General features: G+C 35.9%; 1 protein-coding gene and 1 pseudogene across 37 annotated transcripts in view; both read left to right on the top strand.

The window, feature by feature from the left end:
* CLASP2 (cytoplasmic linker associated protein 2) overlaps nt 1–26169 on the top strand; it is a 175597-nt gene that overhangs the window by 129172 nt on the left and 20256 nt on the right. For 19 of the 37 annotated variants that reach the window (XM_059879719.1, XM_059879729.1, XM_059879728.1 and 16 more), the window contains 6 exons: nt 1650–1713; nt 11970–12133; nt 13486–13564; nt 17859–18002; nt 22207–22350; nt 25222–25328. In XM_059879719.1, coding sequence (XP_059735702.1) covers nt 1650–1713; nt 11970–12133; nt 13486–13564; nt 17859–18002; nt 22207–22350; nt 25222–25328 — 702 coding nt within the window. Of the gene's footprint in view, nt 1–1649; nt 1714–7112; nt 7116–11969; nt 12134–13485; nt 13565–13691; nt 13743–17858; nt 18003–22206; nt 22351–25221; nt 25329–26169 lie in introns of all 37 variants that reach the window. The other 18 variants (XM_059879716.1, XM_059879706.1, XM_059879718.1 and 15 more) reach the window with 2 other exon arrangements.
* Nucleotides 12150–13068, top strand: LOC785477 (large ribosomal subunit protein uL22-like; annotated as a pseudogene).

Genomic DNA, 26169 nt, shown 5'->3' with positions numbered 1-26169 from the left:
TCACAGCATCGTCTTTCAGGATTTGGAATAGCTCAACTGGAATTCCATCACCTCTAAGGCCCACTTGACTTCACATTCCAGGATGTCTGGCTCTAGGTCAGTGATCACACCATCGTGATTATCTGGGTTGTGAAGATCTATTTTGTACAGTTCTTCTGTGTATTCTTGCCATCTCTTCTTAATATCTTCTGCTTCTGTTAGGTCCATACCATTTCTGTCCTTTATCGAGCCCATCTTTGCATGAAATGTTCCTTTGGTATCTCTGATTTTCTTGAAGAGATCCCTAGTCTTTCCCATTCTGTTGTTTTCCTCTATTTCTTTGCATTGATCGCTGAAGAAGGCTTTCTTATTTCTTCTTGCTATTGTTTGGAACTCTGCATTCAGATGTTTATATCTTTCCTTTTCTCCTTTGCTTTTCGCTTCTCTTCTTTTCACAGCTATTTGTAAGGCCTCCCCAGACAGGCATTTTGCTTTTTTGCATTTCTTTTCCATAGGGATGGTCTATGTATAATAAAGTATACATAATATTAAAGTTGACTCATTTATTAAAATTCATTCCTGATAAGTTTTTCAGTGAGACGAAAGAATATTTATGTTCTGTTGAAAATGAAGGTATATTCCTGGTGTTCATGTGATATTTGAATCTTGATATAATATGAAATGGATTTGGAGTGCATTTCTCTAAGAACAGAAGTTTAAGGACTTCTCTGGTGGTCCAGTGGTTAAGATTCCATGCTTCCTCTGCAGGGGGCACGGGTGTGATCCTAGTTAAGGAACTAATATCCCACGTGTCATGAGATGTCACCAGTAAATAAATAAATAAAATAAAAAAATTTTTAAGTTTATATTGATTTTTAGTTGGGTTTGATTTGGTTTCCTGTCCTACTGGCTCTTGCTTGCTTTCCCCCTCTCTGTGTAGTGTTTTAAATCTCTACAGTCTATCCCTTTAGGAACCTAGTTTCAGAAAATTTGTAAGTTTCAGTATGATGGAAAATAGAGGGCTACTTCCTGCCTTAATACCTGAAATTAGGGTTTGATTTTAGGAGGTGTTAGAACTGTATAGTTTACAGTGTTTGTCTATGTACTTCCTAATATATTTTAATTACATATTATTACAGTTCATCAATATTACATATTATAGTTCATGAATCACTACAATAAATCATCATAATGTTGTTTCCAACCCCACCAAGGTTAGATTAGTGTTAGGTTCAATGTATTCTTTTAAATGGCAAAGAAGTAGTCGTAGTTTAAAAAGATTTTAGCCCTCAGGTGGCAAAATTTAAGAAAACATAAAAGCATTTAAAAGGGTAAGATTCATGTGCTGGGAGTGTCATCTGTATAGTTTACTCTGCTGTGCTACATTAATAAAGTACAGTTGTAATTTCATATAACTTTCAACCTTTAAAATATTGTATGTATTACTACAGAATTATTGTTGCATTTGATAAATTGTACTTAGCCCTGACTAGTAAATCCTACAAATTGCTCAATTTTGAGAGCTGAATTTTTTTGTGGTGAGGGGGGGCAGGGCGGGGGGCAGTGCGGGGCTTAAAAAAAAAAAAGAAGCCCAAATATATATGTAAGTCACTTTTAAATGACTTCTTCCTACAGCAGTGTATTAATTAGCCACTTTATTATTTTGACAGTCGAGTTGAACTGAAAAGATTATGTGAAATTTTCACAAGAATGTTTGCTGATCCTCATGGCAAGGTATGTTTTAGTATTTAAGATTACTCCTATAAGGTATCATTATTATATTGCCCCAAAAAAGAAGTAAATAATAACAAAAAACTATAAGCCATTTTTATTTATTTATTGCCCTAAAATGGCAATGATCTTTTCAACATAATTGAAATTGAGTATTTGATATCATACATAATTTAGAAGTTGCTCTCTGATAACTATTTAAGCTTCTCTAAAAGAGGGATTATCTAAGGCTATAAACTAAAGAGTATATAGTCACATGCACAACTCTTCTACAATTAGTCAGGGTGAGTATTTGTATTACTAAAAACATTTTACTATTTATAAAGGAAATAATTGGGATAAGTTGAAAAAAGTTTCTAACTTTTTATTCAGTTTTCTTCTTTATTAACAAATATATTCTTAAAAGAGCAATTTTGTAGACAAGATCTGCCATTAAAAAACAAAAAGCATAAAATACGGTTTCACCTATAGTTTGTGAGTAATAAAAAGAAAAACATTTCTTATGTTGAAAGAGTTCATAAAAATCTTCAGAACTTCGTTCAGCTTTTAATGCTGATTAAAGTATATGTAAGTACTTATGTATACTCTGCATGTGTACTGTGAAATTTTTGTTTTAAAATGTAAAGTTTTGTCGTAAAATGTACTCATTTGTTCTATTTTCAGCAGTGTGTTTGGCAGTGGTGAAATTTTATTCAGTATCTTCCTTTAGGACACCAGCTGTCTACATGAGAATTTCTAACCTATGTGAGAGGGAGATGTGGAAGGGAAATCATAAGAAAAATATTTATGAATTTTGCTTCATTTTTTTTATTGTCTTCACTTTATTGTTGCACATTTCATTCCTTCTCATTTTTTTTCTATTTTCAGTATTTTCATTACTTGTGACACTACTTAAAGATAATAAAATCCCATTCTCTACATAGACTAAAATCTGGCTAAGGATTATAAACTGTCTTAACTTTAAAGCAATAATTTCCAAAGATTATCCTTTTATCTGAAGGCATATTTATTTCAGATAAGTAAATACCTTCATTTAAAAGGTAAAAGATGTTCAAAAATAGAGGTAAAAGATGTTCAAAGTGCATTCTATTTTTGGAATTCATTTAGATTTCAAGATCCCATTAAAGACAAAAAGCACACTAAGTTTATAATTTTTAAACTGAGCATGTAGATAACTCCATTTTATACTGATATTACTACCACTGATTACTGTAGAAATTGTTATAATGGAAGAATTTCTATAAATCCTAAACAAATTAACTGTTGATATTTTTTTTTGTTAGCAGTATGAGTCAAAGGACAAGACAGTTATGATCTGTGTGGACTTGTTTTATCAAATAATATTTTGTTAATAATCTATACAACTTTTAAAAATAGAGTTTTAAAACATCTTCAATAAGTAATATAATTCATCTGTAGTGGAACGTATGAGAGTGAGGCTGTTACTATTTCTTGAAGTCATAGTTTTTCATTTTTTATTAGGACAGTAATGCAGTTTAGTTGGATCCTAGGATTTAACAGTGATGAGACCTTTTTTAAACAGTCTCTTGAAGAAAAGCTTTTTTAAATGAAGTAAATTTTAAAATTAAAGTCTCTTGAAGATCAAATAGGAAAGCCAAGTTTGATGTTGGTGAAGCACAGGTGTTTGGCCTCCCTTAGTAAATATGGAGAACCAGCCACGATCCTCCCTAGAGGTGTCAGGAAGGAGACTTTCTGGTTTTTTTCCTGTGGGGTTTTATAACAGCGTACAATTCTTATTGATCCATCTGGCTTTGCTTTGTTTTGTTTTGTTTTGTTTTAGTTATTTCACTGAATACAGATATAAAGGGAAGATTTTTGTTAACTCGTTTTGCTCAGCTTTTATTTGGTGATTGTCCATCAGAGACTGCCAATAATGTAATTAATTAAGAATAAACTGGCTATATCACCATACACTGGGGATTTAAAAATATCAGGGTTTGATTTGAGTTTTTGCATATCTTTATATTGTTCAAGTAGTAGATATCCCTCCTTTTTAATTTTATAAAGTACTAATAGTCCAGTCATTTGAATCAAGTAGCTGTTCTTGATGCTTTCTTTTCCTTCCAAGTAAAATTTTAGTTTTATTTTCCCAACTGCTGTCTATCAAGAGTTGGTTTTTTCTTTCCCCCTCCCTATAAAGGGCCAGACAGTATATATTTCCGGCTTTGTGGACCATAATGATCTTTGTTACAGCTCTGCCATTATAGCACAAAGGCGTCTTTTGACGGTATCTAAACAAGTGACCATGGCTAGGTGTCCATAAAACTTTACTTACGAACATTGAAATATTAATTTTCATCAAATTATCATGTGTCACTAAATAGCCTTTTCTTTTGATTAAAAAAAAAAGCTATTTTAAACTGTAAAACCATTCTTAGCTTGCAGACTATGGTTTCCCAACCCCTGTTGTATACAATCAACTCTAATGATTGACACATTGACACCAAAATAAAAACATGTTCAAGAACCTCTACTCATGGTCATGCCACTGCTTGAAGGTCAAGACTGTTGACTGGGACCAGAACCAGTGTACCGGTCCCTGGTGGGCTAAATCAACCTTTATTCCTATATACGCTGTCCATTTCTGATCTGTGATTTTGGTCTAAAAGCTCAGTCCTGCCTTTCCTGTACCTCTTGCTTTTCTCTTCTGTCCTCCATAGAGACTGTGTCAAATAGTCTTTCCTTAAATTTAACTCTAGCCCTGTTGACCTCTCATCTCGTGCCCTGAGCATTTGTCCTGGCCTCTTAGCTTACCAAGAAAATAGATGCCATCCAACAGAAACTCCATTTCCTGCCTCCAAACCAGCAAAATTAATTGCACATAAGCCATTCTTTCTACCTTTTATCCTATGGAAATGGCAGGAGGTCTTACCTTGAAGCTGTTGGCAGCCACATAAACATGTACTCTCTTTTTTTGCTAATATACTCTCATCTGCTTGGTCTTCCAGGAAGTTTTCATAAATTTCAGCTTGCTCTTTGACATGCCTTTTTATTTTTTGGCTTTGCTGTAAGTGTATTCAGTTTATCTTTTCTGACACTAGGGGATGTGGTGTGGGAGAGGAGGAGAAGGGTGGTTTTCTGTTGTGTCTGATCCGGTCTTCCTCACAGCAGACAGCCTCTCTTTTCAGACACCTGTCTCTGCTTGTTTTACTAGTGTTGCTGTGGCTTAGAGCATTGCCCTAGGCCCTCCTTTTTCACTCTGTACCTTATTTGAAGCTTGTCGCCCACTTTATCCTGATGACTCTCAAATGGTACTCCCAGCCCATATTTTTCTCCTTCACTTACCTAGTTACATGCCTTTGGCTCATCTTAAACCTTAAAACTATTTTTCCTCTTGAGTCATGTTATCTCGTTAGATGAAGCCACCATCCCCTCATTGGGCATCAGTCTAGAAATTTACTCAGTCCTAATTGATTCAACCTTCTAAATATTTCCATTCTCACTACTCATTCCTGGCACAATTGCCTTTGGCCTGCTGCACCTCCTCCCCACCTTCTGTCCCTAAATTTTCTTTCACTCTGCATCCTTGAATAATCTTTCTAAAAGGTAAATCTTCTATCTTGACTTAAAACTCTTCAGTGACTACTCATTACCCTCAAGAAAATATTCAAAGAAAGCCTGTCATTTTTGCTTGTTATTCCCTTTTCACTCTTAACGCAGCCTGAAAACTATGTTCGTTTCCCCAGATGTGCCCTGCACTTTTCCTCATAGCCTCGAAACCGATCATCGAAGTCACTTCTCTTTCTTGCCTCAAATATGCTCTCCACCATGAATTGGAATCACTTATCTGTAACCTCAACCACCCTGAGAGCTCACAGGGCAGAAACCATCTGAAGCCTTGCCCCCAGAATGGTCCATAGGGTTTTGGAGACACTTCCTGTCATGAAATTGGTTGGGTGGACTTTCCCGTGTCCTTTTAAGTTGAAGTCAACATTTCAGTCTCTCTTAACAGCTCTGAAATGTAGCAGTAGACCACCTGCTGTCCCCAGCAGAAATAGGAGACTTAGAGAACCAGGGTGTGAGCAGCAGCCCCATCTCCTTTCATCTAGGATCACCTCCAACCCCTAGAACGTTTCTCTTATTTGTGTTAGTAAGTATCTGAGTCCAACTGAAATATCAGGTGAACTCCACTATACAGTAAAGACATCCCAGAAAGGAAGGGCTGGAAAAGAGCTGTTTTTGAGTACAGTTGAAATAGATGCTGGATTTTTTTTCTGTGACATGAGTGATGTGGTTGGCATTTACAGTGTACAAGCTGAAATTATTTGATGTCCATAACTTGATAAACTTTTTTAACTTTCAGATACTACTGATTCAGTCGTGGTATCTGTGTGAAAGTAATTTATATTATAAAGCTGCAAATGTGTAGTTTAAAGCCTCTTAATATTTTCCTGAGAGACAGCACCACACAGTGATAACAAATATGAGTAGTGGAGCTGGATTGCTTTGGTTCAAATCCTCCCTCCATCACTTTTTAGCACTGTGTGCGTTGGTTTCTTAATCTGTAAAATAGAGTTAATAAGATTGCAGTGATAATTAAATGAGTTAATGTATGTAAAGTCCTTACAACACAGTAAGCGCTACATATGTTTTTTTTTTTTTTAAATAAGTTTGAAAAATTAAGGAATTCAAGGCAGATTTTTATTTTGATTGCTCTAGACACACTTTTTCCTCCAAACGTAAGATGTGTCAGAAAGTTTATCCCCTGTGATTCTGACAGTCGACTCAGAAGAAACTACTTGAGGAGAGCCACCTTTACTGAAGAACATGCTTTGATTTGACATATTATGGTCTGTGTAGTCCTGCCTACCTACAGGTCTTAGAATCAAGAGACCAAATGTGTATCTTACCTAGGGAAAATTAAAAGTTGTTGTAGTATCTTTTTACCTTCATACGATAGTAATTGTTCCAGGCCGTCACAGAAATAATTTAACTTGTGAATACATTGCTTCTCAAGAGGGGGAAAAAATAAACGAAAAATTCTTAGATACTATGCTTTGGAAGCAAATGTTGGCACTGTTCAGAAATGTTGGCATGTGTCTGTTAGTCTTAGGTTCTTTCCAGAAGTTGAACCTCAAGGATAGTAGGGTCTGAAAATAAGGGAGTTTTCCTCTTTTTTTGTTTGTAAATTTTCTTGGCAAGAAAATGAGAGAGAAATACAGGAAAACCACATATTCTTCTCACATACCATTCATTTAACTCTTGTGTTAAAAACTATTTTGAGTTTGTCATAAAACTTTGGAAAACATCTGTCATTTTTATTTTCTAAGTGTTTTTCTCCCATACAGGAACTTGGCATTGATGGCGACTAATTTGTGTGTTTTTCTTTTTTTTCTTTTTTTCCTTTTGCATGCTGTCCCCTGTGTTGGAACTCTCAATAGAGAGTAAGTTGGTTCAATATTTGTTGGAAACCTAACTTTACTGCATGACTGTGAAATTAACCCTTTTTCTCTATTTTCTTTCCCAAAGAGTTCATGCAGTGTTGGAACCTTTGCAATCCACGAAATGCTATCTGCAGTGACGCAAACTGTCATTCTGTTTGGAGATGTGCTTTTTAATCTACTAATTAATCTAATTTGATTATGTTCTTCTGTTCTATATGTGATGACTGGCACACCTAAGGCATGGGGGCTTCCCTGGGGCTCAGTGGTGAAGAACCTGCCTGCAACACAGGAGACCCAGATTGGATTCCTGGGTCGGGAAGATCCCCTGGAGAAGGGAATGGCAACCCACTCCAGTATTCTTGCCTGGAGAGTCCCATGGTCAGGGGAGCCTGGAGGGCTACAGTCCATGGGGTCACACAGAGTGGACACGACTGAGCGACTGACACACACCTGATATAAGCAAGGCTGCCTCAATTGTAATAACACAAATATTACAGTTCTTTTCCCAGTGAACTACAGTTGTGAAATATGTAGGATTATACATTGAGTCTGTTGAAGGTTATTAAAAAAAAAAAATTCCCAAGTTTCACAATCAATTTTTTTAAATTGAGTTCTAACCTCCTCATATGCACTTTGTACTGTTCTGTTAATGGTGTCCCATAAAAGGAAACAGAGCAGTTTAAGGAGCAGTGATCTCAGCTTTCTCTTCTGAAATCAGATGTTTAGCCCAATGTTTTATTAGTATATCCACTTTTCTATTTCTCCTTTAATCATAGATAAGGAAATGGGAGAATATCAACATCTATCTGATAGTGAACTCTTTGTGATACAGCAGTCACATGAAATTTTATGCAAACTTCCAATGTATATTTTGGATGGAGATATATATGTGTGTGTGTGTGTGTATATATATATATATATGCATAAGCATTTTGAAAAATAATAGTATAAAAAGTACTATTAGTACACATTTACAGTTTTATTCAGCTATACTCACATTTTATCTAATCAAAAGAAATTTCTACTTAGGAGACTCAGATACATCTTCCTGAAGAAAATAGCAGTTCAGATCTTGACAGGAATATAAACTTTGGATTATATCAGGATGAGAAGAAAGGGCCTCCTACAAATGACTACCCTGAGTCCAGAGAAGTTGGAGATGTCAGAAAGTTTATAGTAAAGAAAACCTTGGCTGTAGTGAAAGGCAGGTCATCCATATCTTCCCTTGCATTGAGAAAAGGGGTTGGTTACTAAGGTAAATTTTACTCAACTAAAAGAAAATTCTTACTTTTAAGGCAACTTTTCCTACAGTATCATCAGACAACTTTTTAATTGCATCCTCAACCTCTGATAACTTTAGATTTGGTTCTAACTGGTGACATAAGACTAAAATAGAGCCATTGTTCTCAAATGCTATATATTCCAGATAGGAAGATAACATAAATACAGAGAAATTTAAAGAACACTGTAAAGGTAGCCCAAGTACCAGTTTCAAACAGGGATGGACAGTGGCTATTATTTAAAGATATTCAAGAAGCTCTTTGGCTGGGACTTGAGTGGTAAGCTTTGTAGGGAGTCACGTACTTTGTGTAAATAGAGGGATTAGAGAGTGTGGTAGGAAATCAGGAGTGTGTGAGGTACGTGTTTAGGGATTATGTTGCCAAATCGTCCAACATCAGTCTGAAGAGTTAGAGCCTCGTCTAAGCATTTGAGACATTTTTCTATAGACAGGGAAGGGACATTAAAGAATTTTGTTTCTGTCAAAAGAGTGATGTCACCATCTGATAGAAAGAAGTCTGAGTTGGTCTGCTGTTTTGTAAATAAAGTTTTATTGAAACAGAACTGTGATCACTTGTCTGCATAGTGTCTGTGGCTATGCTATGACGACAGAGTTGAAGAGTGCGGCCCACATCATATGGCTTGCAAAGCCTAGAATATCTGCTTTCTGGCCTGTTAGAGAAATCCAGACTTGAGGTCAGAAAGGCCTGGTGCCTACAGTGATGTTCTGATCGACAGATTTGAGTAAGGCCAAAAGTGAGAGCTATTATAGAGATTATTATGGGGCCTAGAAGGCTCTGTCAAGGAAGTCATAATTTCGATGAAAAGAGAATCAGGATGAAGATCTAAGAGGTCTCCCCACATTCAGGATACAAAAGGAAAATGCCTGGTAACAATGAAAAAAGGGAGATAAGAGGAAAAAAGTGTCAAACTATGGAATGGCCAGGCGTACTAAGCTCATGAAAAAGCTATGACATTTCTTGATTGGAAGGTAATTGATGGGTGCAATAGGATGGAAATTGAAAACGAAATTCTTGAGACAGTGTCTTCTGCATTGGTAAACAGATAATTCAGGTTGAGAACAGAAGAGTAAAGATAGAGGAGACCGTACTTTCGAGAGCAAGAATACAAGTAGAAAGACTAGTCTTCGAAATAAAATTGGCTCTTCCTTGGAGAAAGAGTTATTATAAGGATAGCTGTAGAAGAAATCAAAGTGAGGGAAAAGTCAGTGGAGAATTTTATCATGAATGGCAGTCAAGTAGATGAAGAAGTTGTCCAGTAATACTAAAAGCCAAGTGATTTAGCCATTGATGAGCTGTGGAAACCTTGAGCAAGTAAGTCCCCTAATTTTCTAGTTCTCAGTTTTCTGAGAATCAGATAAAATAAGAGAGTTGACTTAGGCATTCTAATGCCTTTGATTTTCTAAATGGATTTTGGTACAGTGAAAGGTTAAAGTTGGAATCTTAAGGAAAATAGGCAGCAGTTGGAACACTAAGAGTGAAAGTGAACCGGAGAATTAGAGAGAGTTGTGCTGGTGCACCAGGCTTAAGGGAGTAGCAGGAAGCCCCGATTTGTCATGTTTGTTACAATTCCCGAGGTGTAAATAGTCCCAAATGGCTGATTTCAAGCCACCAACCACCTCACAAAATTCCTGGATATTTAATGTTTGACTTTCTAGGCAGGTACTGACTAACGCCAGGACGTCACTGGACAGATTTGCTAGTCAGAGTGAGTACTAGGTTAAATACATGTATTTGTTATGAGTAGGTCTATTGACGTTCCTCAGGCCCAGAGACAGTTCAGTGAAGCTGTGGTCCAAGTGGTTCTGGTAGGGTAGTACCGGAGTTAATGAATCTGCATTGTGATTAAGAACAGTGTTGAGGCACAGGTACTTACTGCCTTGAGGTCAGAGGTAACAAATTTTAAGTAGTCATACTTTCTGCTTTTACAAATAACGTCTTGAGCAAAGTGTATGTTTTCTAAGGCTTCCCAGGTGGCACAGTGGTAAAGAATCTGCCCGCCAGTCCAGAAGATAAAAGAGATGCAGGTTCGATCCCTGGATCAGAAAGATCCACTTGAGTAGGAAATGGCAACCCACTCCAGTATTCTTACCTGGAAAATTCCATAGACATACAGGCCTGGCGGGCTATATTCATTCCACGAGGTTGCAAAGAATCAGACATGACTGAGCACATACACACAAGCACATCTTTTTCTAACTCAAATTCAGATGTTAAAAAGCTTAGTTACAATTCTGATAGATAAAAAGTCCTTCATTTCTAACATGAGAGAAAAACAGGAATTCGTGTATAACTACATAAAGGAAAGTGAAGAAATAAAATATATATTGAGAGTAAAACTCTTAATTTTAAATTAGCATACTTACTTTGGACTTAACTTTTTTAAACCATAGATTTTATAATCCATTGGGATTATAAATTGTCTCATAACACAACATGGCTGACATTATCTTAAGAACTTTTCCCTCTTTATGTAGAAATAAATTGTCCAGTATGATATTGAATTTATTGATGAGATATAACCTTATTGTATGTCACTTGTTGTAAGTATTTTTAATGAGATAAATCACTTAGGAATCTTAGCTTCCCTCCCCTTAAATTTTTCTTGAATCTTATAAGAAGTTTAAAACTAGTAGATTAATATTGGAAACAAGTATAAAACCCCTCGGTAGAAATGGAGACTAATAGCATGCTATCTGGTTCTTTGTAGAAATCATTAAAATGTAGATGTAGATTTGTGTCCTGATTTTATTTATTTTAGGCACAGGTATCCCATTTAAGGAAGTCATTTAAGGCTTCCCAGGTGGCACTAGTGGTAAAGAGCCCGCCTGCCTGATGCAGGAGTCGTAAGAGACATGGATTCTGTCCCTGAGTTGGGATGATCCCCTGGAGGAGGAAATGGCAATGCACTCCAGTATCCTTGCCTAGAGAATCCCATGGACAAAGGAGCCTGGAGGGCTACAGTCCATAGGGTTGCAGAGTCAGACATGACTGAGCAACTGAGCACACAGGTCATTTAAAATTACTTTTGGGGCAGTTTTAATAAATAATACATCTTATACCAAAGAATTTTGTGACTACTAACATTGTGAAAACTAAGAAGTCTCCAATTAGCCCATTATGTTAAAAATCATCTTATATATTAAGGTAGCTGTCAGCATAGTCTTCCTCTGATTAACTCACTGACACTTCAGAGAGCTGGGGGCTGGTGAGACTATGGGTAGTTTCTTGCCCTAAATTCAGATAAAATGAATTTCAGTTTAAGCTATGGCATCATTGACAGCCTTAGGTGTGCCAGCCATTATGGCCAAAGTTTCTTTACCAAGTGATGCTGCATGGAATAGCTAATTGTCGAACTTCAGCAGAAGTTGGATAACAGTTCAAATGTACTCTTGTATCACAGAGTCCAATGAAAAGCGAGAGAGATTGTTTTTCCGCTTGGCTGCCAATCGCTGTGCCTCTGATTCCTGTATTCCTTTCTCTTTCAGTTTTGAATTGATCATAGAGGTCAATATTTCCTCCTTTTTCTTCTCCTTCCCCCATTTACCCACTGTAGGTATTCAGCATGTTTTTGGAGACTCTAGTGGACTTCATACAAGTCCACAAAGACGATCTTCAAGATTGGTTGTTTGTACTGCTGACGCAACTACTTAAAAAAATGGGTGCTGATTTGCTTGGGTCTGTTCAAGCAAAAGTTCAGAAAGCCCTCGATGTTACAAGGTAAGATTTTTCTTCATATATTTCCACTTAATTCTTCATATATTTCCACTTAATTACTGAGTAGTAATTAAGAAAATTTAGTTTTTGTGTTGAAAGTTCAGATTTTTGAGTCCTTTCAAACCATCAAGATTTCATGAGCTCCATTTGAAAATTGTTAATGATGTCCATTTACATGGTGTAATTTGATACAACATAGGTTCTTAGTTCAAACATTGCATTTAATCTATAAAAAATTTCATTAACATCGGTTGAGTAATTCAAGGTAGTAATTTATTGTAATTAAGATGTAACTGCAGCTTTTCTGGTAAGCGGCCTGAGATGACCCCTAAAAATGGTGCGCTATTCACTTGACCCAGAAAACCCCACAAAATCATGCAAATCAAGAGGTTCAGATCTTCGTGTTCACTTTAAGAACACTTGTGAAACTGTCCAGGCCATAAAGGGTATGCATATCCGAAAAGCCACCAAGTATCTGAAGGATGTCACTTTAAAGAAGCAATGTGTGCCATTCCTTCGTTACAACGGTGGAGTTGGTAGGTGTGCACAGGCCAAATAGTGGGGCTGGACGCAGGGTCAGTGGCCCAGAAAGAGTGCTGAATTTTTACTACACATGCTCAAAAACGCAGAGAGTAATGCTGAACTTAAGGGCTTAGATGTAGATTCTCTGGTCATTGAGCACATCCAAGTGAACAAAGCGCCCCCCTGCTGCGCAGGACTTACAGAGCTCACGGTCGGATCAACCCCTACTTGAGCTCTCCCTGCCACATTGAGATGATCCTTACTGAAAAAGAACAGATTGTTCCTAAACCAGAAGAGGAGGTTGCACAGAAGAAAAAGATATCCCAGAAGAAACCGAAGAAACAAACACTTATGGCCCGGGAATAAATGCCGCAAAAAATAAATGCAAATAAAAGTAAAAAAAAAAAAAAAAAAAAGATGTAACTGCAAAGTAAAAGATTTTATTCAATCTAATATAAAGATAAAATATTTGCTAAATTTAAAAAGAATGTTTTATTATGCATTCTTTTTTCAGAAGATTTTGAACCAATGATACGTTTTTACTTTCTTGTGTAGATTGTTGAAGTGACTTATTTCAAATATCCATTTATTAAGTCGAGGTGAGTCTAGAATTCAGATATTAGGTGTGGAAACATCTCTGATACTGTTGAACTTTTCCCTGAACACATTTTCTGATGAAATCTATAACTGAGGCAAGAGATCATTATTTGCTCTAGTGTTGCTTAGGGGGTTAAATTTATACTTGCAGGGTATAAATTCAAACGTTCTGCTAAAAGCTTACTTGCTGACTTAATTTTTAATTTTTTTTTTGCTTTGTTCTTTCCGTATTTCAGAGAATCTTTTCCAAATGATCTTCAGTTCAATATTCTAATGAGATTTACAGTTGATCAGACCCAAACACCAAGCTTGAAGGTAAAACTTTGAGGTCTTTTGAAGACATTGTAAGGAATTGAAGTATTTTATTCATAAAGTTAATGTTTGTACTTGTGTCACACGAGAAGCTGTTCAATCAGTGGATTTTGTTTTTATAAACTTTCAGACAGTCAAGCCAGCACTTCGGGACCAGCTTCACTCTTTTTGGAGCTCCAAGGTTTTATTGGTTTTGTTTTAATCTGCATTATTTCTTTTCTTAACTCTCTTTACAAACTCTGCAGTGTTTCCGATAATGTTTGTATGCATCTATATATTCAACTACTAACCATTATAAGCCTCTAAAGCATGCACGGATTTGATTTCAAATGTTATTCGGTGCCAGATTATCTTCCGGAGAAGCTTACTGGGGACTCGTAGTTAGAAAGCAACACAAGTATGGCCGTCTAACCCTAAGCTGTTGTGCAAACTCTCTCTATAAAGTCTTTTCTCATTTTATGTTTGTGATTTCCCAGTCCTTTTTTTTTTTTCTTCAAAGTTTAGGAGTTTGAATAGGTATTCTGGGCAGAATATCAGTTTTGCCTCTGTATTTCAATTAACAAAAATTTTTAAGTTTAATCTCAGAGCTGTTCTCCAGTTCTTCTTAATTGAAACAGTAGCTTTTTTTTTCTTCTTACAATGTGATATTTCTGATGTGTGCATAAGCTTTTGATTTGGGATTAGCTTTCTCAATTGTTATTAGCACACATTTTCTAATAATTTATGTGGAAACTAGGTAGATACCATTTTTTTGTTACAAATAATTATTTAACATAGAAGAAAATATGTACCCCTGAATTCTTTACTAAAAATGGTTTTATTGAGTTTTCTTAAATGAGATTAACGTCAGGGAAATAACAAGCATATGTACATTTACAAGCCTTGTATTTTCTGCTCTGTTCTGCACGAAATGTTTCTATAAGCATTATTGCCTTGGATTGATTTCCCTTTTAAGTTTCTGAATATGATTTTGCCTTAAAGTCACAATTATGTTTCTTACCATGGTTGACATGTACTCAACATATGTTATTTTCTCAGAGCTGCTTTGTGAAAGAGGTTCCATCTGTTTTGATTTTTAAAAGTGACCTGCAGAAGGAGAATAATTTACTTGCTATTATTGATAGACATTGTTTAAACTTGTTATTTGTCCAAGCCATTGTGCTAGATATTCCTTATAATTTTGTCATTAATATTTATAATACGTGATGAACTGTAAACTGTGGAAAGAATTATGATTTAGGTACTGGTGGTAGGTATTCAAATGGTATTGAAAACATATAGAGTTGTTACATGGGCCAGTAGAAATGGAGGTCTGAATCATTAGTTTTCAAAATAAGGGTTGCTAAAGGCCTGAAGAGAAAGACAATGGGAAGTATAAAACTAGTTTCCCTATTAGGAAATGTCATACTGAAGACTGAAATCACAGACTGTTTATCTGAAAGTCATACATACATATACATACACATATATACGTCACGATGGTTTAGTCGCTAAGTCACGTCCAAGTCTACAACCCCATGAACTATAGCCTGCCAGGCTCTTCTGTCCATGGGGTTTCCCAGACAAGAATACTGGAGTGGGTTGCCATTTCCTTCTCCAGGGATTTTCCCAACCCAGCGATCAAACCTGGGTCTCCTGCATTGCAGGCAGATTATTTACTGATTATTTACCTAATATTACCTCATATTTATGAGAGAATATGTATGTGTATATGACTTTTAGAGAAACAGTCTATGTAAATATATGTATGTATATATCATAATCTATTATATGGACATATGTATGGCTTTTATATATTATACACACATATATAAAGCTGCAGGGGAAAGTCACTGTAGGAGAAAGACACCCACAAATTGATGTCTTAGGATAGCAAAAAGGAATTTTATTGGAGCTGTATGTTATGCTGAAAATAAAAGTAACTTTGAGATGGTTGACAGGATTAAGAATTAAAGACTTAACAGATTATAGAAAACCACAAATAACTAAATAGCTTCAGTATGAGATTTATCAAAATTCTTTATTTAAAAAGTGCTGGATCTTTCAGATAAAATTTTATATTTCTCACAGACTGTCATGTAGCCAAATGTCAAAAAGGAAGCAATAAAATAGACAAAGATGGCATACAGAGTGATTTTATTTGAGTAATATTTTTTTAATAAATGGAACTTTTTGACTTTTTTTTCTGAGTTTCAGAAATATGTTTAGAATTATACACACCTTAGCAACTATATTGTTTTTCCTCTCTGAAGAAGAATGCATGTTTATGTTATAAAAAATACAGACTATGTTTATAACCTTTTGAAATATACTACCAAAATATAAATTTTCAAATGATTATATATGTATTACGGTTGTTTTGCTTATTTGTATAGTAAACACACCTATTCTATGAAACTCTTTAGAAACTTTACATGCCTCTATAAATTGCCAAGACTTGGTACTAATTAAATCTCACATAGTCCAAATAAATATATTCAAAAAACAAAATGCATTGATGTTTATTCTTTGATTTACTTTAGCTTTCTTTCAGCTGGTCTCACCAATAGAAGGTGACGTGGCTTAAAAATCCAGAATATTATGTATAATAATTTAGTTGGACCTGCTACTCAAAATTAACCATACATCTGTTTCCCTCTTCACTGTATGATTTACTCAGGATGGTGATGGGTTGACTTAAAAAAAAAAATTCTTAAAGTTACAGTTACTTCTTAAAATCATGTATTATGAAATGAAGACAATAAGTTGATGCTTTCTGTCTTCTTTAAACTGGAAGCAGAGAGGGGAAAATGTTCAAGAGTCAGAAGTTTAACTTATTACTTCTGTATATTAACTTGACATAGTACTTCCCAGAGACCTTATTTGGATTGAGTGAGAGAAATGATCAATAATAAGATCAATAATAGGGGATGAAGGAGTACAGGGGAGAAGGCAATGGCACCCCACTCCAGTACTCTTGCCTGGAAAATCCAATGGACAGAGGAGCCTGGTAGGCTGCAGTCCATGGGGTTGCTAATAGTCAGACACGACTGAGCAACTTCAGTTTCACTTTTCACTTTCATGCATTGGAGAAGGAAATGGCAACCCACTCCGGTGTTCTTGCCTGGAGAATCCCAAGGACGAGGGAGCCTGCTGGGCTGCCGTCTGTGGGGTCGCACAGAGTCAGACACAACTGAAGCGACTTAGCAGCAGCAGCAGCAGGAGTACAGAATACCTGATTACCTTAATCTTTGACAATATTTTTTCAAAGTTGCTATTTTAATCATACATTTAAACCTTCCTTTTTCTAAGTCTGCAAATCAGCATTTAGTACGTGTTTAGAGTCTGCTGTATCCAGGGACTGTACAGTCTCCCAGGTGCCATTTCTAAAGTGCACTGATAATGTCTTAGAGAATCATTATTTAGAAATCTAGAATGTTAGACGTGACTTTAAAAACAGTGGTTCTAAAAAAAAATAAAAAATAAAAACAGTGGTTCTCTTAACTTCTTCTACCCTGCCATACTGAGAAAGGGGAGATTATTTAATAATGGCTTACTCTAAGGATAAAGAAGGCTGCATCTGAGAGAGAAGCATGTATGCTTTGCCCCACCTCTTGCTGATTTTGAAGCCTGCATCCTACCACACTCCTACCTACCATGCCACTCACATATCAGGAATTTCTAGGAGAATAACAAGACTTTTAAAACTCATATATTATACTTCTTTTATGCACATAAGTATTGTCTCTTCCCCAGTAGTCCTTCTGTAAAGCTTTTTTGTCACATTTATTTTGAGAGGTGGTTCTAGCGGTTGATGGACCTATTAAGGAACCTGGTCTCATTGGAGCCTTAATGTATATTTATCAAAAACCTGTATTGCCCACTTTGATTATCCACTTGATTACCCACTGGATGTATAATACCTTATTTCCAAAACCCTTTGGTTCGTTTCCCCAAGAGGCAAATTATCCTTCAATGTATAAAGACTGGTTCCCGGGGAGATCAAGGGAACAAGAGTCAGCTCTAAGCTCTGAAGGCAGACTAAAGGAGAAGTGTCTAATCTTATCAAGAGAGTCTTCAACAATTGTTCAAAGATGGGTAATAAAATTTATAAATTCTGCTATGTGTGAGAAAAAAGCCACATTATCATATACTTGTACCTCTGATAGGTAGGTGGTTGTATGTATAACTTCTTTTGCTGTTGATGCTTTTTCATTTTGTATTTGTTAAAAAAATATTACCTAACTATTTCTCAAGTGTTCTTACTGCCTGCCGATGCCCAGCTGATTGTCCTGTCTCTTTGTGCATCCCTGTATAGGTGAAGGTTGCTATCCTCAAATACATAGAAACTCTGGCCAAACAGATGGATCCAGGAGATTTTGTAAATTCCAGTGAAACTCGCCTGGCAGTGTCTCGGGTCATCACCTGGACAACAGAACCCAAAAGTTCTGATGTTCGGAAGGTATGTTTTAGTTTAAGATTCAGAAGATAAATTAGAAAAGCAAATCAGTCATTTTAGATTGCCAGTTAAGGAAGCTAATATTTTCAGGATGTTACCAGTTAGCATAGAGTTATTTACCTGGTGATATAAAGACCTTAAAAAAAAATCCTCTCTTTTAAATTTTATCCAATTAATGTGACTATAATTTTCAAACTTAGAGTCAAAAATAGCTGTCTTTGCCACAGTCTCCTAACCTCTACTCTTACAGCCATTCAGAATTTTTTCCCTTGCATTTACCTATGTATTTCAAATAAGAGTTTGTACTGTTTCTTGATGTATTAATTTTAGGCATTATTTACTGACCTGTTGATAGATTCAGTCATTGTGTATCTGTCTGTCTGCCTTTATAAATGAAGATTTCACTTTCCAATATCCTAGCCTATGTCTTTCCCCATAACCTTCAAAATACTTATGAATCAGCTGTTGGTAATCAATAGAAGAGTTAATTTTGACTGTGGAAGTATTAATTCCTTCACCAAGTGGTTAATTACTGCCTCCCTCCTTATGGAAACTTTATTTGTCCTAGTGTTAATAATTTGCCTTGGTTTTCATTGTCCTGTTTCTCCCCCCAACATATTTTTTTAAGTGTTAATAGGTTCAACATCTCTGCCACATGCTCATGGCTGAGATCTTCCATATTCTCAAAAACACTGGTTATTTCTTTTCTGGGGTGTTCCTTTCTAGACCCTCTGTTCTCTTCACCATCTTCCTGAGATTCCTCTTCAACCCTAACAATTCGTTTCTTGCATCCTGTATCTGGCTCTACTGACAGACCCAGAGTAATCAAAACAATATGGTACGGACACAAAAATAGACACACAGATCAATGGAACAGAATTCTGAGAGCCCAGAAATAAACCCATGCACAAGTGGTCAGTTAACCTATGATAAAGCAACCAGGAATATACAATGAGGAAAGAATAATCTCTTCAATAACTGGTGCTGGGAAAACTGGACAGCTACATGTAAAAGAATGCAATTAGAACATTCTCTAACACCGTATACAAAAATAGACTCAAAATGGATTAAAGACTTAAATGTAAGACTGAATACTGTTAGTATCCTAGAAGAAAACATAGGCAGAACACTCTCTGACATAAATCACAGTAGTGTTTTTTGGTTCCATCTCCCAAAGCAAAGGAAATAAAAGAAAAACAAATGGGACCTAATTAAATTTAACAGCTTTTGTAGAGCAAAGAAAACCATAAACAAAACAAAAGACAGCCTATTGAATATGGGAGAAAATATTTGCAAATGATTGTTAAGGGATAAATATCCAACATATATAAACAACTCGTACAACTCAACATCAAAAAAAAAAAAAAAAACAGCTTAATTGAAAAATAGAAAAACTGAATAGACTATTTTTCAAAGAGAAAATGCAGATGGCCAACAGGCACATAAAAAGATGCTGAAAATCACTAATCATCAAGGAAATACAAATCAAAACTACAAAGAGATGTTACCTTACACCGGTCAGAATGGCTGTCATCAAAAAGAACACAGATAACAAGTGTTAGCAAGGATGTGGAGAAAAGGGAACCCTCATACACTGGTGTTGGAAATGTAAATTGGTGCAGTCACTGTGAAAACAGGTCCTTAGTTTCAAAGAACTAAAAATAGAACTACCCTATGACCCAGCAATTTCATTCCTGGGTATATGTCTTACAAAAAAAAAAGCAAGAACATTAATTTGAAAAGATATACACACACCAATGATGTTCATAGCACCATTATTTACAGTTGCCAAGATCTGGATGGTAGCAACATGTGTCCATCAACAGATGAAAGGATAAAGAGGTGGTACACATACACACACACACACACCATGGAATACTACTAAGCTGTAAAAATGAGCACAGTTTTGCCATTTGCAGCAACATGGTTGAACTTTATGCTAAGTGAGATAAATCAGACAATGACAAATACTGTACGATGTCACTTATGTGTGAAATCTAAAAAATTAAACCAACTATTGAATATAAGAAGAAAGAATTCTATTCACAGATACAGAGAACAATCTAGTGGTTACCAGCAGGAGAGGGATAATATGGGAGTGGAGAATGATGAAGTACAAGCATTTAAATATAAAACCAGTCACAATGACATATTGTACAAGGGAAGTAATAAGTATAAATGAGTTATAATGTATGAGTCACTATAGTATACACCTGTAACTTGTATAGCAAAAAGTACTTCAATTTTAAAAATCAGGCCAAACAAACAAAAAAGATTAAGCATAAATTAATAAAATAGAGAGTAGAAAAGTGATAGAGAAAATTAGTAAAACCAAAAATTGTGTTTTTTGTAAATATTAACAAAATTGACAAACTTGTAGCTTGATAGAAAAAAGAAGGCTGAAATTACTAGGTTTAGAAATGAAAAGAGATTTTTATTACTAGGCTTACAAAAATAAAGATGATTATAATTGAATGCTACAATATTGTATGCCAGGAAGTAGTAAACTTGAATGAAATGGACAAATCCCTAGATAGACACAAATTAACAAAACTAACTGGAAAAGTCAATAGAACAAGTTAAGAGATTAATTTAGTAATCAAAAAACCACCAACAAAGAAAAGCCAGGCTCAGATGGTCTAACTGATGAGTTTTACCAAACATTAATATCAATTCTTCTCAAACTCTTCTTTAAAATCCATAAGAGATAGGAACACTTTCCAACTCAATTCTATGAGGGCAGTTGTATCTTGGTAACAAACCCAGACCAAGACATCACACAGAAAAAGAAAACTACAGATCAGTATCTCTTACAAATATGGACACTTTTAATCCTCAACAAAATACTGGCAAACCAAATTCTGTAACATAAAAAGAGACTTACATACCAAGACCAAGTGGAATTTATCGCAGAAATGCAAGGTTGAGTTAACATCTGAAAGTCTCTTATAGTACTCCATATGACTACTAAAAAGACAAAAGCCACATGATTATCTCATCAGAAAAGGCATCTGGCAAGATCTGACATCTTTCATGACCAAGACTAAATAGCAAGCAAACTAACAAGGGAAGGGAACTTTCTAAGCCCAATACCGGGCACCTCCAAATATCCACAGCTACTTAATGGTGAAAGATTGGATGCTTTCTCTGTAAAATCGGGAACAACAGATAGATGTCTGTTCTCACCATTTCTGTTCAACGCTGTAGTAGGGTTCTAGCCAGGACAGTTAAGCTGGAAAAAGCAAAAAAAAAAAAAAAAGAGAGAGAAAATGAAAGAGACAAAAGAGAAAGAAGGAAAGAAAAACTATTTCTATTCGCAAATGATATAATTTTATGTATAGAAAATCCTTTAGAATCACTAAAATATTATTAGAACTAATAAACCCATTCAGCAGGATTGCAGGGTGCAAAATTAATATACAAATATCAGTTGTATTCTAAACACTTGAACAATCCAAAAATGAAATTAAGATAACAATTCCATTTAAAATAGCACTAAGAAGATTAAAAAGCGATAAATTTAACAAAGGAAGCACAGAGTTTATAGTAGAAACTATAAAACAATATTGAAAGAAATTTAGGATGGAAAATCATCCCATGTCCTTGGGTGAGAAAATCAGGTCTTCTGGGATCAGAAGACTTACTATATTAAGATGTCAGTACTCCCCAGAGTGACCTATAAATTCAGTGTAATCCCTACCGTATCCTAGCTGGCTTCATAGAAATTGAGAAGCTGATTGCAAAATTCATAATGGAATTCCTGGGGCCCTATAATAGCCAGAGCAGCCTTGGGGGAAAAACAAGTAGGAGGACTTTACACTTGCTGACTTCAAAACCTAATACAAAGTAATGGTAATCAAGGCAGTGTGGTAATGGGTTAAAGATAGACATAAAGACCAATAGAATAGAACTGAGAGTCCAGAAGGAAACCCGTGTCTGTGGCCAGTTGATTTTCAACAAGTGTGCCAAGACCATTGCCCTTGGTAGGTCATATTTGTTATACTTTTCATAATCCCGTCTTACTTTCCAAAAACAAATGGTAAGTCGAAAAAATGTTTTTTATTGTTTCAGCAAAGAAATTTGAAAGCATGTAGGAACATCTTTTTCCCTAGGAAAGGTGGTCTGGCACTATTGAATAGAAATGTTGAATGAAGAAAATGGTCTCCTTTGAGTAATCATCTGCTTCTTATATGTCTTTGTTTTCTAGGCAGCGCAGTCAGTCCTGATTTCCTTATTTGAACTCAATACCCCAGAGTTTACAATGTTATTAGGAGCTTTACCAAAAACTTTTCAGGATGGTGCTACCAAACTTCTTCATAATCACCTTCGAAACACTGGCAATGGAACCCAGGTCTTTTTTCACTTGTTTTATTTTTTTTTGGCCGTTGTTTAATGTGATGGATGGTTAACAACAGTAATTGCTTTCTTTTTTGCATGAAGTAAACTTTGATCCTAATGTGTAATTTTTGCATCTGCATTAGGCAGCATTTCCTGAGCAGAAATAAATATTGTCCTGGAAAGAATAGTCCTTAGGCCTGTAATTGTTCTATTATTATTTGGTGTGCATTAGGGTGGTGGTGAATGGTGACCACAGTATGAACAAGGAAAGTGAAATATAACAGAACTTAGATGAGAACTTAGATCAGTGCAAGCCATGAGAATTAGAACATGCTCTTTAGATGAACCAGTCTTTATTGGAGGACCAGAAAGGATGACTTATTCCAGGAATAACAGGCCCAAGGAGGGTAGTGCTTTAAAGGACGTGTTCACATTTAATAATTACAGGCTTGTCAGTCTATAGGTGCTTGAATAATACAAGAGTTTGTTTTGGAGAACTAAGATCTGAGTAAATGAAGCGTTAGTGTTATATCTAAATGGTATTGAACTATTTGCATAATATGCCAAAGAATTGAACTTGGGTTTTAAAAAGACAAAGAGGACAATACCTTGGATAACGCATAAAGGAGAAAGCAGATGCACTCATGTCAGGAGTAAGGTAAAGTGTAAGGGGAAAACAATGTGAGAACCATTTCTTGGGGCCAAAGTCAATTACTTTTTTAAATGGAAAGGGGGAATTCCCTGGTGGTGCAGTGGCTGGGATTCTGCACTTCCACTGCCAGGGCCGTGGGTTGACTCTCTGTTCAGGAAACTAAGATCCCACAAGCTACATGGGACAAAAACTAAAAATTAAAAACATAAAAGGAGAAGATATTGTTTTATTATCTTAAGAGATAGGCAAATTGCTAATATGACCAGATTTTACTTCTTTGATGTCTTTGTAAAAATCATTTGTAAATCAAACTGAAGGAGGAACAAAAATTTAAGTGACTGTAATGATTGGAGGTAAATTTCCAGTTGTTCAAGCTGGTTTTAGAAAAGGCAGAGGAACCAGAGATCAAATTGCCAACATCCGCTAGATCATGGAAAAAGCAAGAGAGTTCCAGAAAAACATCTATTTCTGTTTTATTGACTATGCCAAAGCCTTTGACTGTGTGGATCACAATAAACTGTGGACAATTCTGGAAGAGATTGGAATACCAGACCACCTGACATGCCTCTTGAGAAACCTGTATGCAAGTCAGGAAGCAACAGTTAGAACTGGACATGGAACAACAGACTGGTTCCAAATAGGAAAAGAAGTACATCAAGGCTGTATGTTGTCACCCTGCTTATTTAACTTATATGCAGAGTACATCATGAGAAACGCTGGGCTGGAAGAAGCACAAGCTGGAATCAAGATTGCCGGGAGAAATATCAATAATCTCAAATATGCAGATGACACCACCCTTATGGCAGAAAGTGAAGAGGAACTAAAAAGCCTCGAATGAAAGTGAAAGAGCAAAGTGAAAAGGTTGGCTTAAAGCTCAACATTCAGAAAACAAAGATCATGGCATCTGGTCCCATCACGTCATGGGAAATAGATGGGGAAACAGTGGAAACAGTGTCAGACTTTCTTTTTTGGGGCTCCAAAATCACTGCAGATGGTGATTGCAGCCATGAAATTAAAAGACGCTTTACTCCTTGGAAGAAAAGTTATGACCAACCAAGATAGCATGTTCAAAAGCAGAGATATTACTTTGCCAACAAAGGTCCGTCTAGTTAAGGCTGTGGTTTTTCCAGTGGTCATGTATGGATGTGAGAGTTGGACTGTGAAGAAAGCTGAGTGCTGAAGAATTGATGCTTTTGAACTGTGGTGTTGGAGAAGACTCTTGAGAGTCCCTTGGACTGCAAGGAGATCCAACCAGTCCATTCTGAAGGAGATCAGTCCTGGGTATTCATTGGAAGGACTGATGCTGAAGCTGAAACTCCAATACTTTGGCCACCTGATGCAAAGAGTTGACTCATTGGAAAAGACTCTGATGCTGGGAGGGATTGGGGGCAGGAGGAGAAAGGGACGACAGAGGATGACATGGCTGGATGGCATCACCGACTTGATGGATGTGAGTTTGAGTGAACTCCGGGAGTTGGTGATGGACAGGGAGGCTTGGTGTGCTGTGATTCATGGGGTCACAGGGAGTCGGACACGACTGAGCGACTGAACTGAATGATCGGAGGAAGGAATTGGCTTAGGGCAGGGAGCTAATTTAAGATTGTTAATTTGGAATCTTGTTTAATTATTGAGGAAAAAAGATTGTTGTTGTAATATTTAGGAGAAGAAATAGCTGAGGATAACAACAACAAAAAACTTAAAGAGCTAGATTGCTGAATGGGAAGAAAGTTTTTCCCCACAGAAACTAGAGATAAGTACATGAATATTTTAAGATAACGACCTAGCAGGACTTCCTTGGTGGTCCAGTGGTTAATAATCTGCCTTGCAGTGCAGGGAACATGTATTCAATCCCTGGTCGGGGAACCTGGGATCCCACATGCATGGAGGAACTTGAGTCTGCATGCCACAATTAAGGCCCAGCGCAGCTAAATGAATTTTAATAATAAATTTTAAAAAAGAGAACAGTAAAATAATGACCTGGGAACTTCCCTGGTGGTCCATCGGTTTAGATTCTGTGCTTCCAGTGCAGGGGCATGGGTTTGATCCTGGTTGGGGAGTTAAGATCCCACGTATCTCACTACACAGACAAAAAATTTTTTTTAATCTTTTAAAATACATAAAATAATGACCTCTTAATATAAATCTGGCTCTTTCATGTGTTCAACATGTTGACTGTATGGCTTCCCTAGGAGCCTGTCATATGTTAATGTTTATTTGGTTCTTGTCCGTCAGGGTTCCATGGGAAGTCCTTTGACAAGACCAACACCACGGTCACCAGCCAACTGGTCCAGTCCTCTTACTTCTCCTACCAATACGTCGCAGAATACTTTATCTCCAAGGTAATAAAAGGATAGTTTACCATCATGGTTTGTATTTGCAGATTCCCATTCTTAGAAAAACTGACATTAATATCAATCCAGTTGATTACTATGTAACTAAAATGTCTTGGACACATAGAAACTTAGCAAATTAAAACAATGTTAGGTTTATCCAAAATGAACCCTTTAGATGATAATAATATATAGGATATGGAATTCTTTTTCTTGTAAGTGACAGGAAAACTTATGGACACAGCTTTTGGAAAAAAGCAAGCAGTAATTAAACATTAAATAACATAGTTACTGTTTCTCAGATAAGCTGTATAAATCCATTAATTTCCAGTTGTGTCTTTCAGTTATAATAGTTGATATAAACGAGATCAAGTTATAATGAAAATTTTAGATCTAATATTGGCCAACCACCTGTTAAAAATAGAAAAAAAAACGTTTATAGACAAAAAAATGTAAAAATAAAAACATAGGGAAGGGTTAAATATAAAATGGCAATATGTATACTTCTTAGGAAAAAAATGTGATCTTGAGATTGATCCTTCATGAGACTTGTGAAATTTTCACACACTTGAGCAAATCCCACGTGAGCTATATTTCAGAAGAAGTTATTAATTAACTCATTAATGGATTAACATTTTTTTCCCTTCTCCTGGTCTTTAAAAAAATGGCTTAGTAGCCATTATTGTCCTTATCAGCTTGATTTTTGTTATTAGCCATATAGCATATTCTTCATCATATTCATTACAATTATATAAGATGTTTCATTATATTGCAAAACATATTGCAAACTTACCATCATATTTTTTCATGCCTATGATATGTGATAATTATGATGGCTAAATTCCAGACT

The sequence above is a fragment of the Bos taurus genome, chromosome 22 (genome assembly GCF_002263795.3).
Source record: "Bos taurus isolate L1 Dominette 01449 registration number 42190680 breed Hereford chromosome 22, ARS-UCD2.0, whole genome shotgun sequence".
In the NCBI taxonomy this organism is placed as follows: domain Eukaryota; kingdom Metazoa; phylum Chordata; class Mammalia; order Artiodactyla; family Bovidae; genus Bos; species Bos taurus.
The sequence above is the reverse complement of the archived record's forward strand: the minus strand, read 5'-3'. Positions and strand labels throughout refer to the sequence as shown.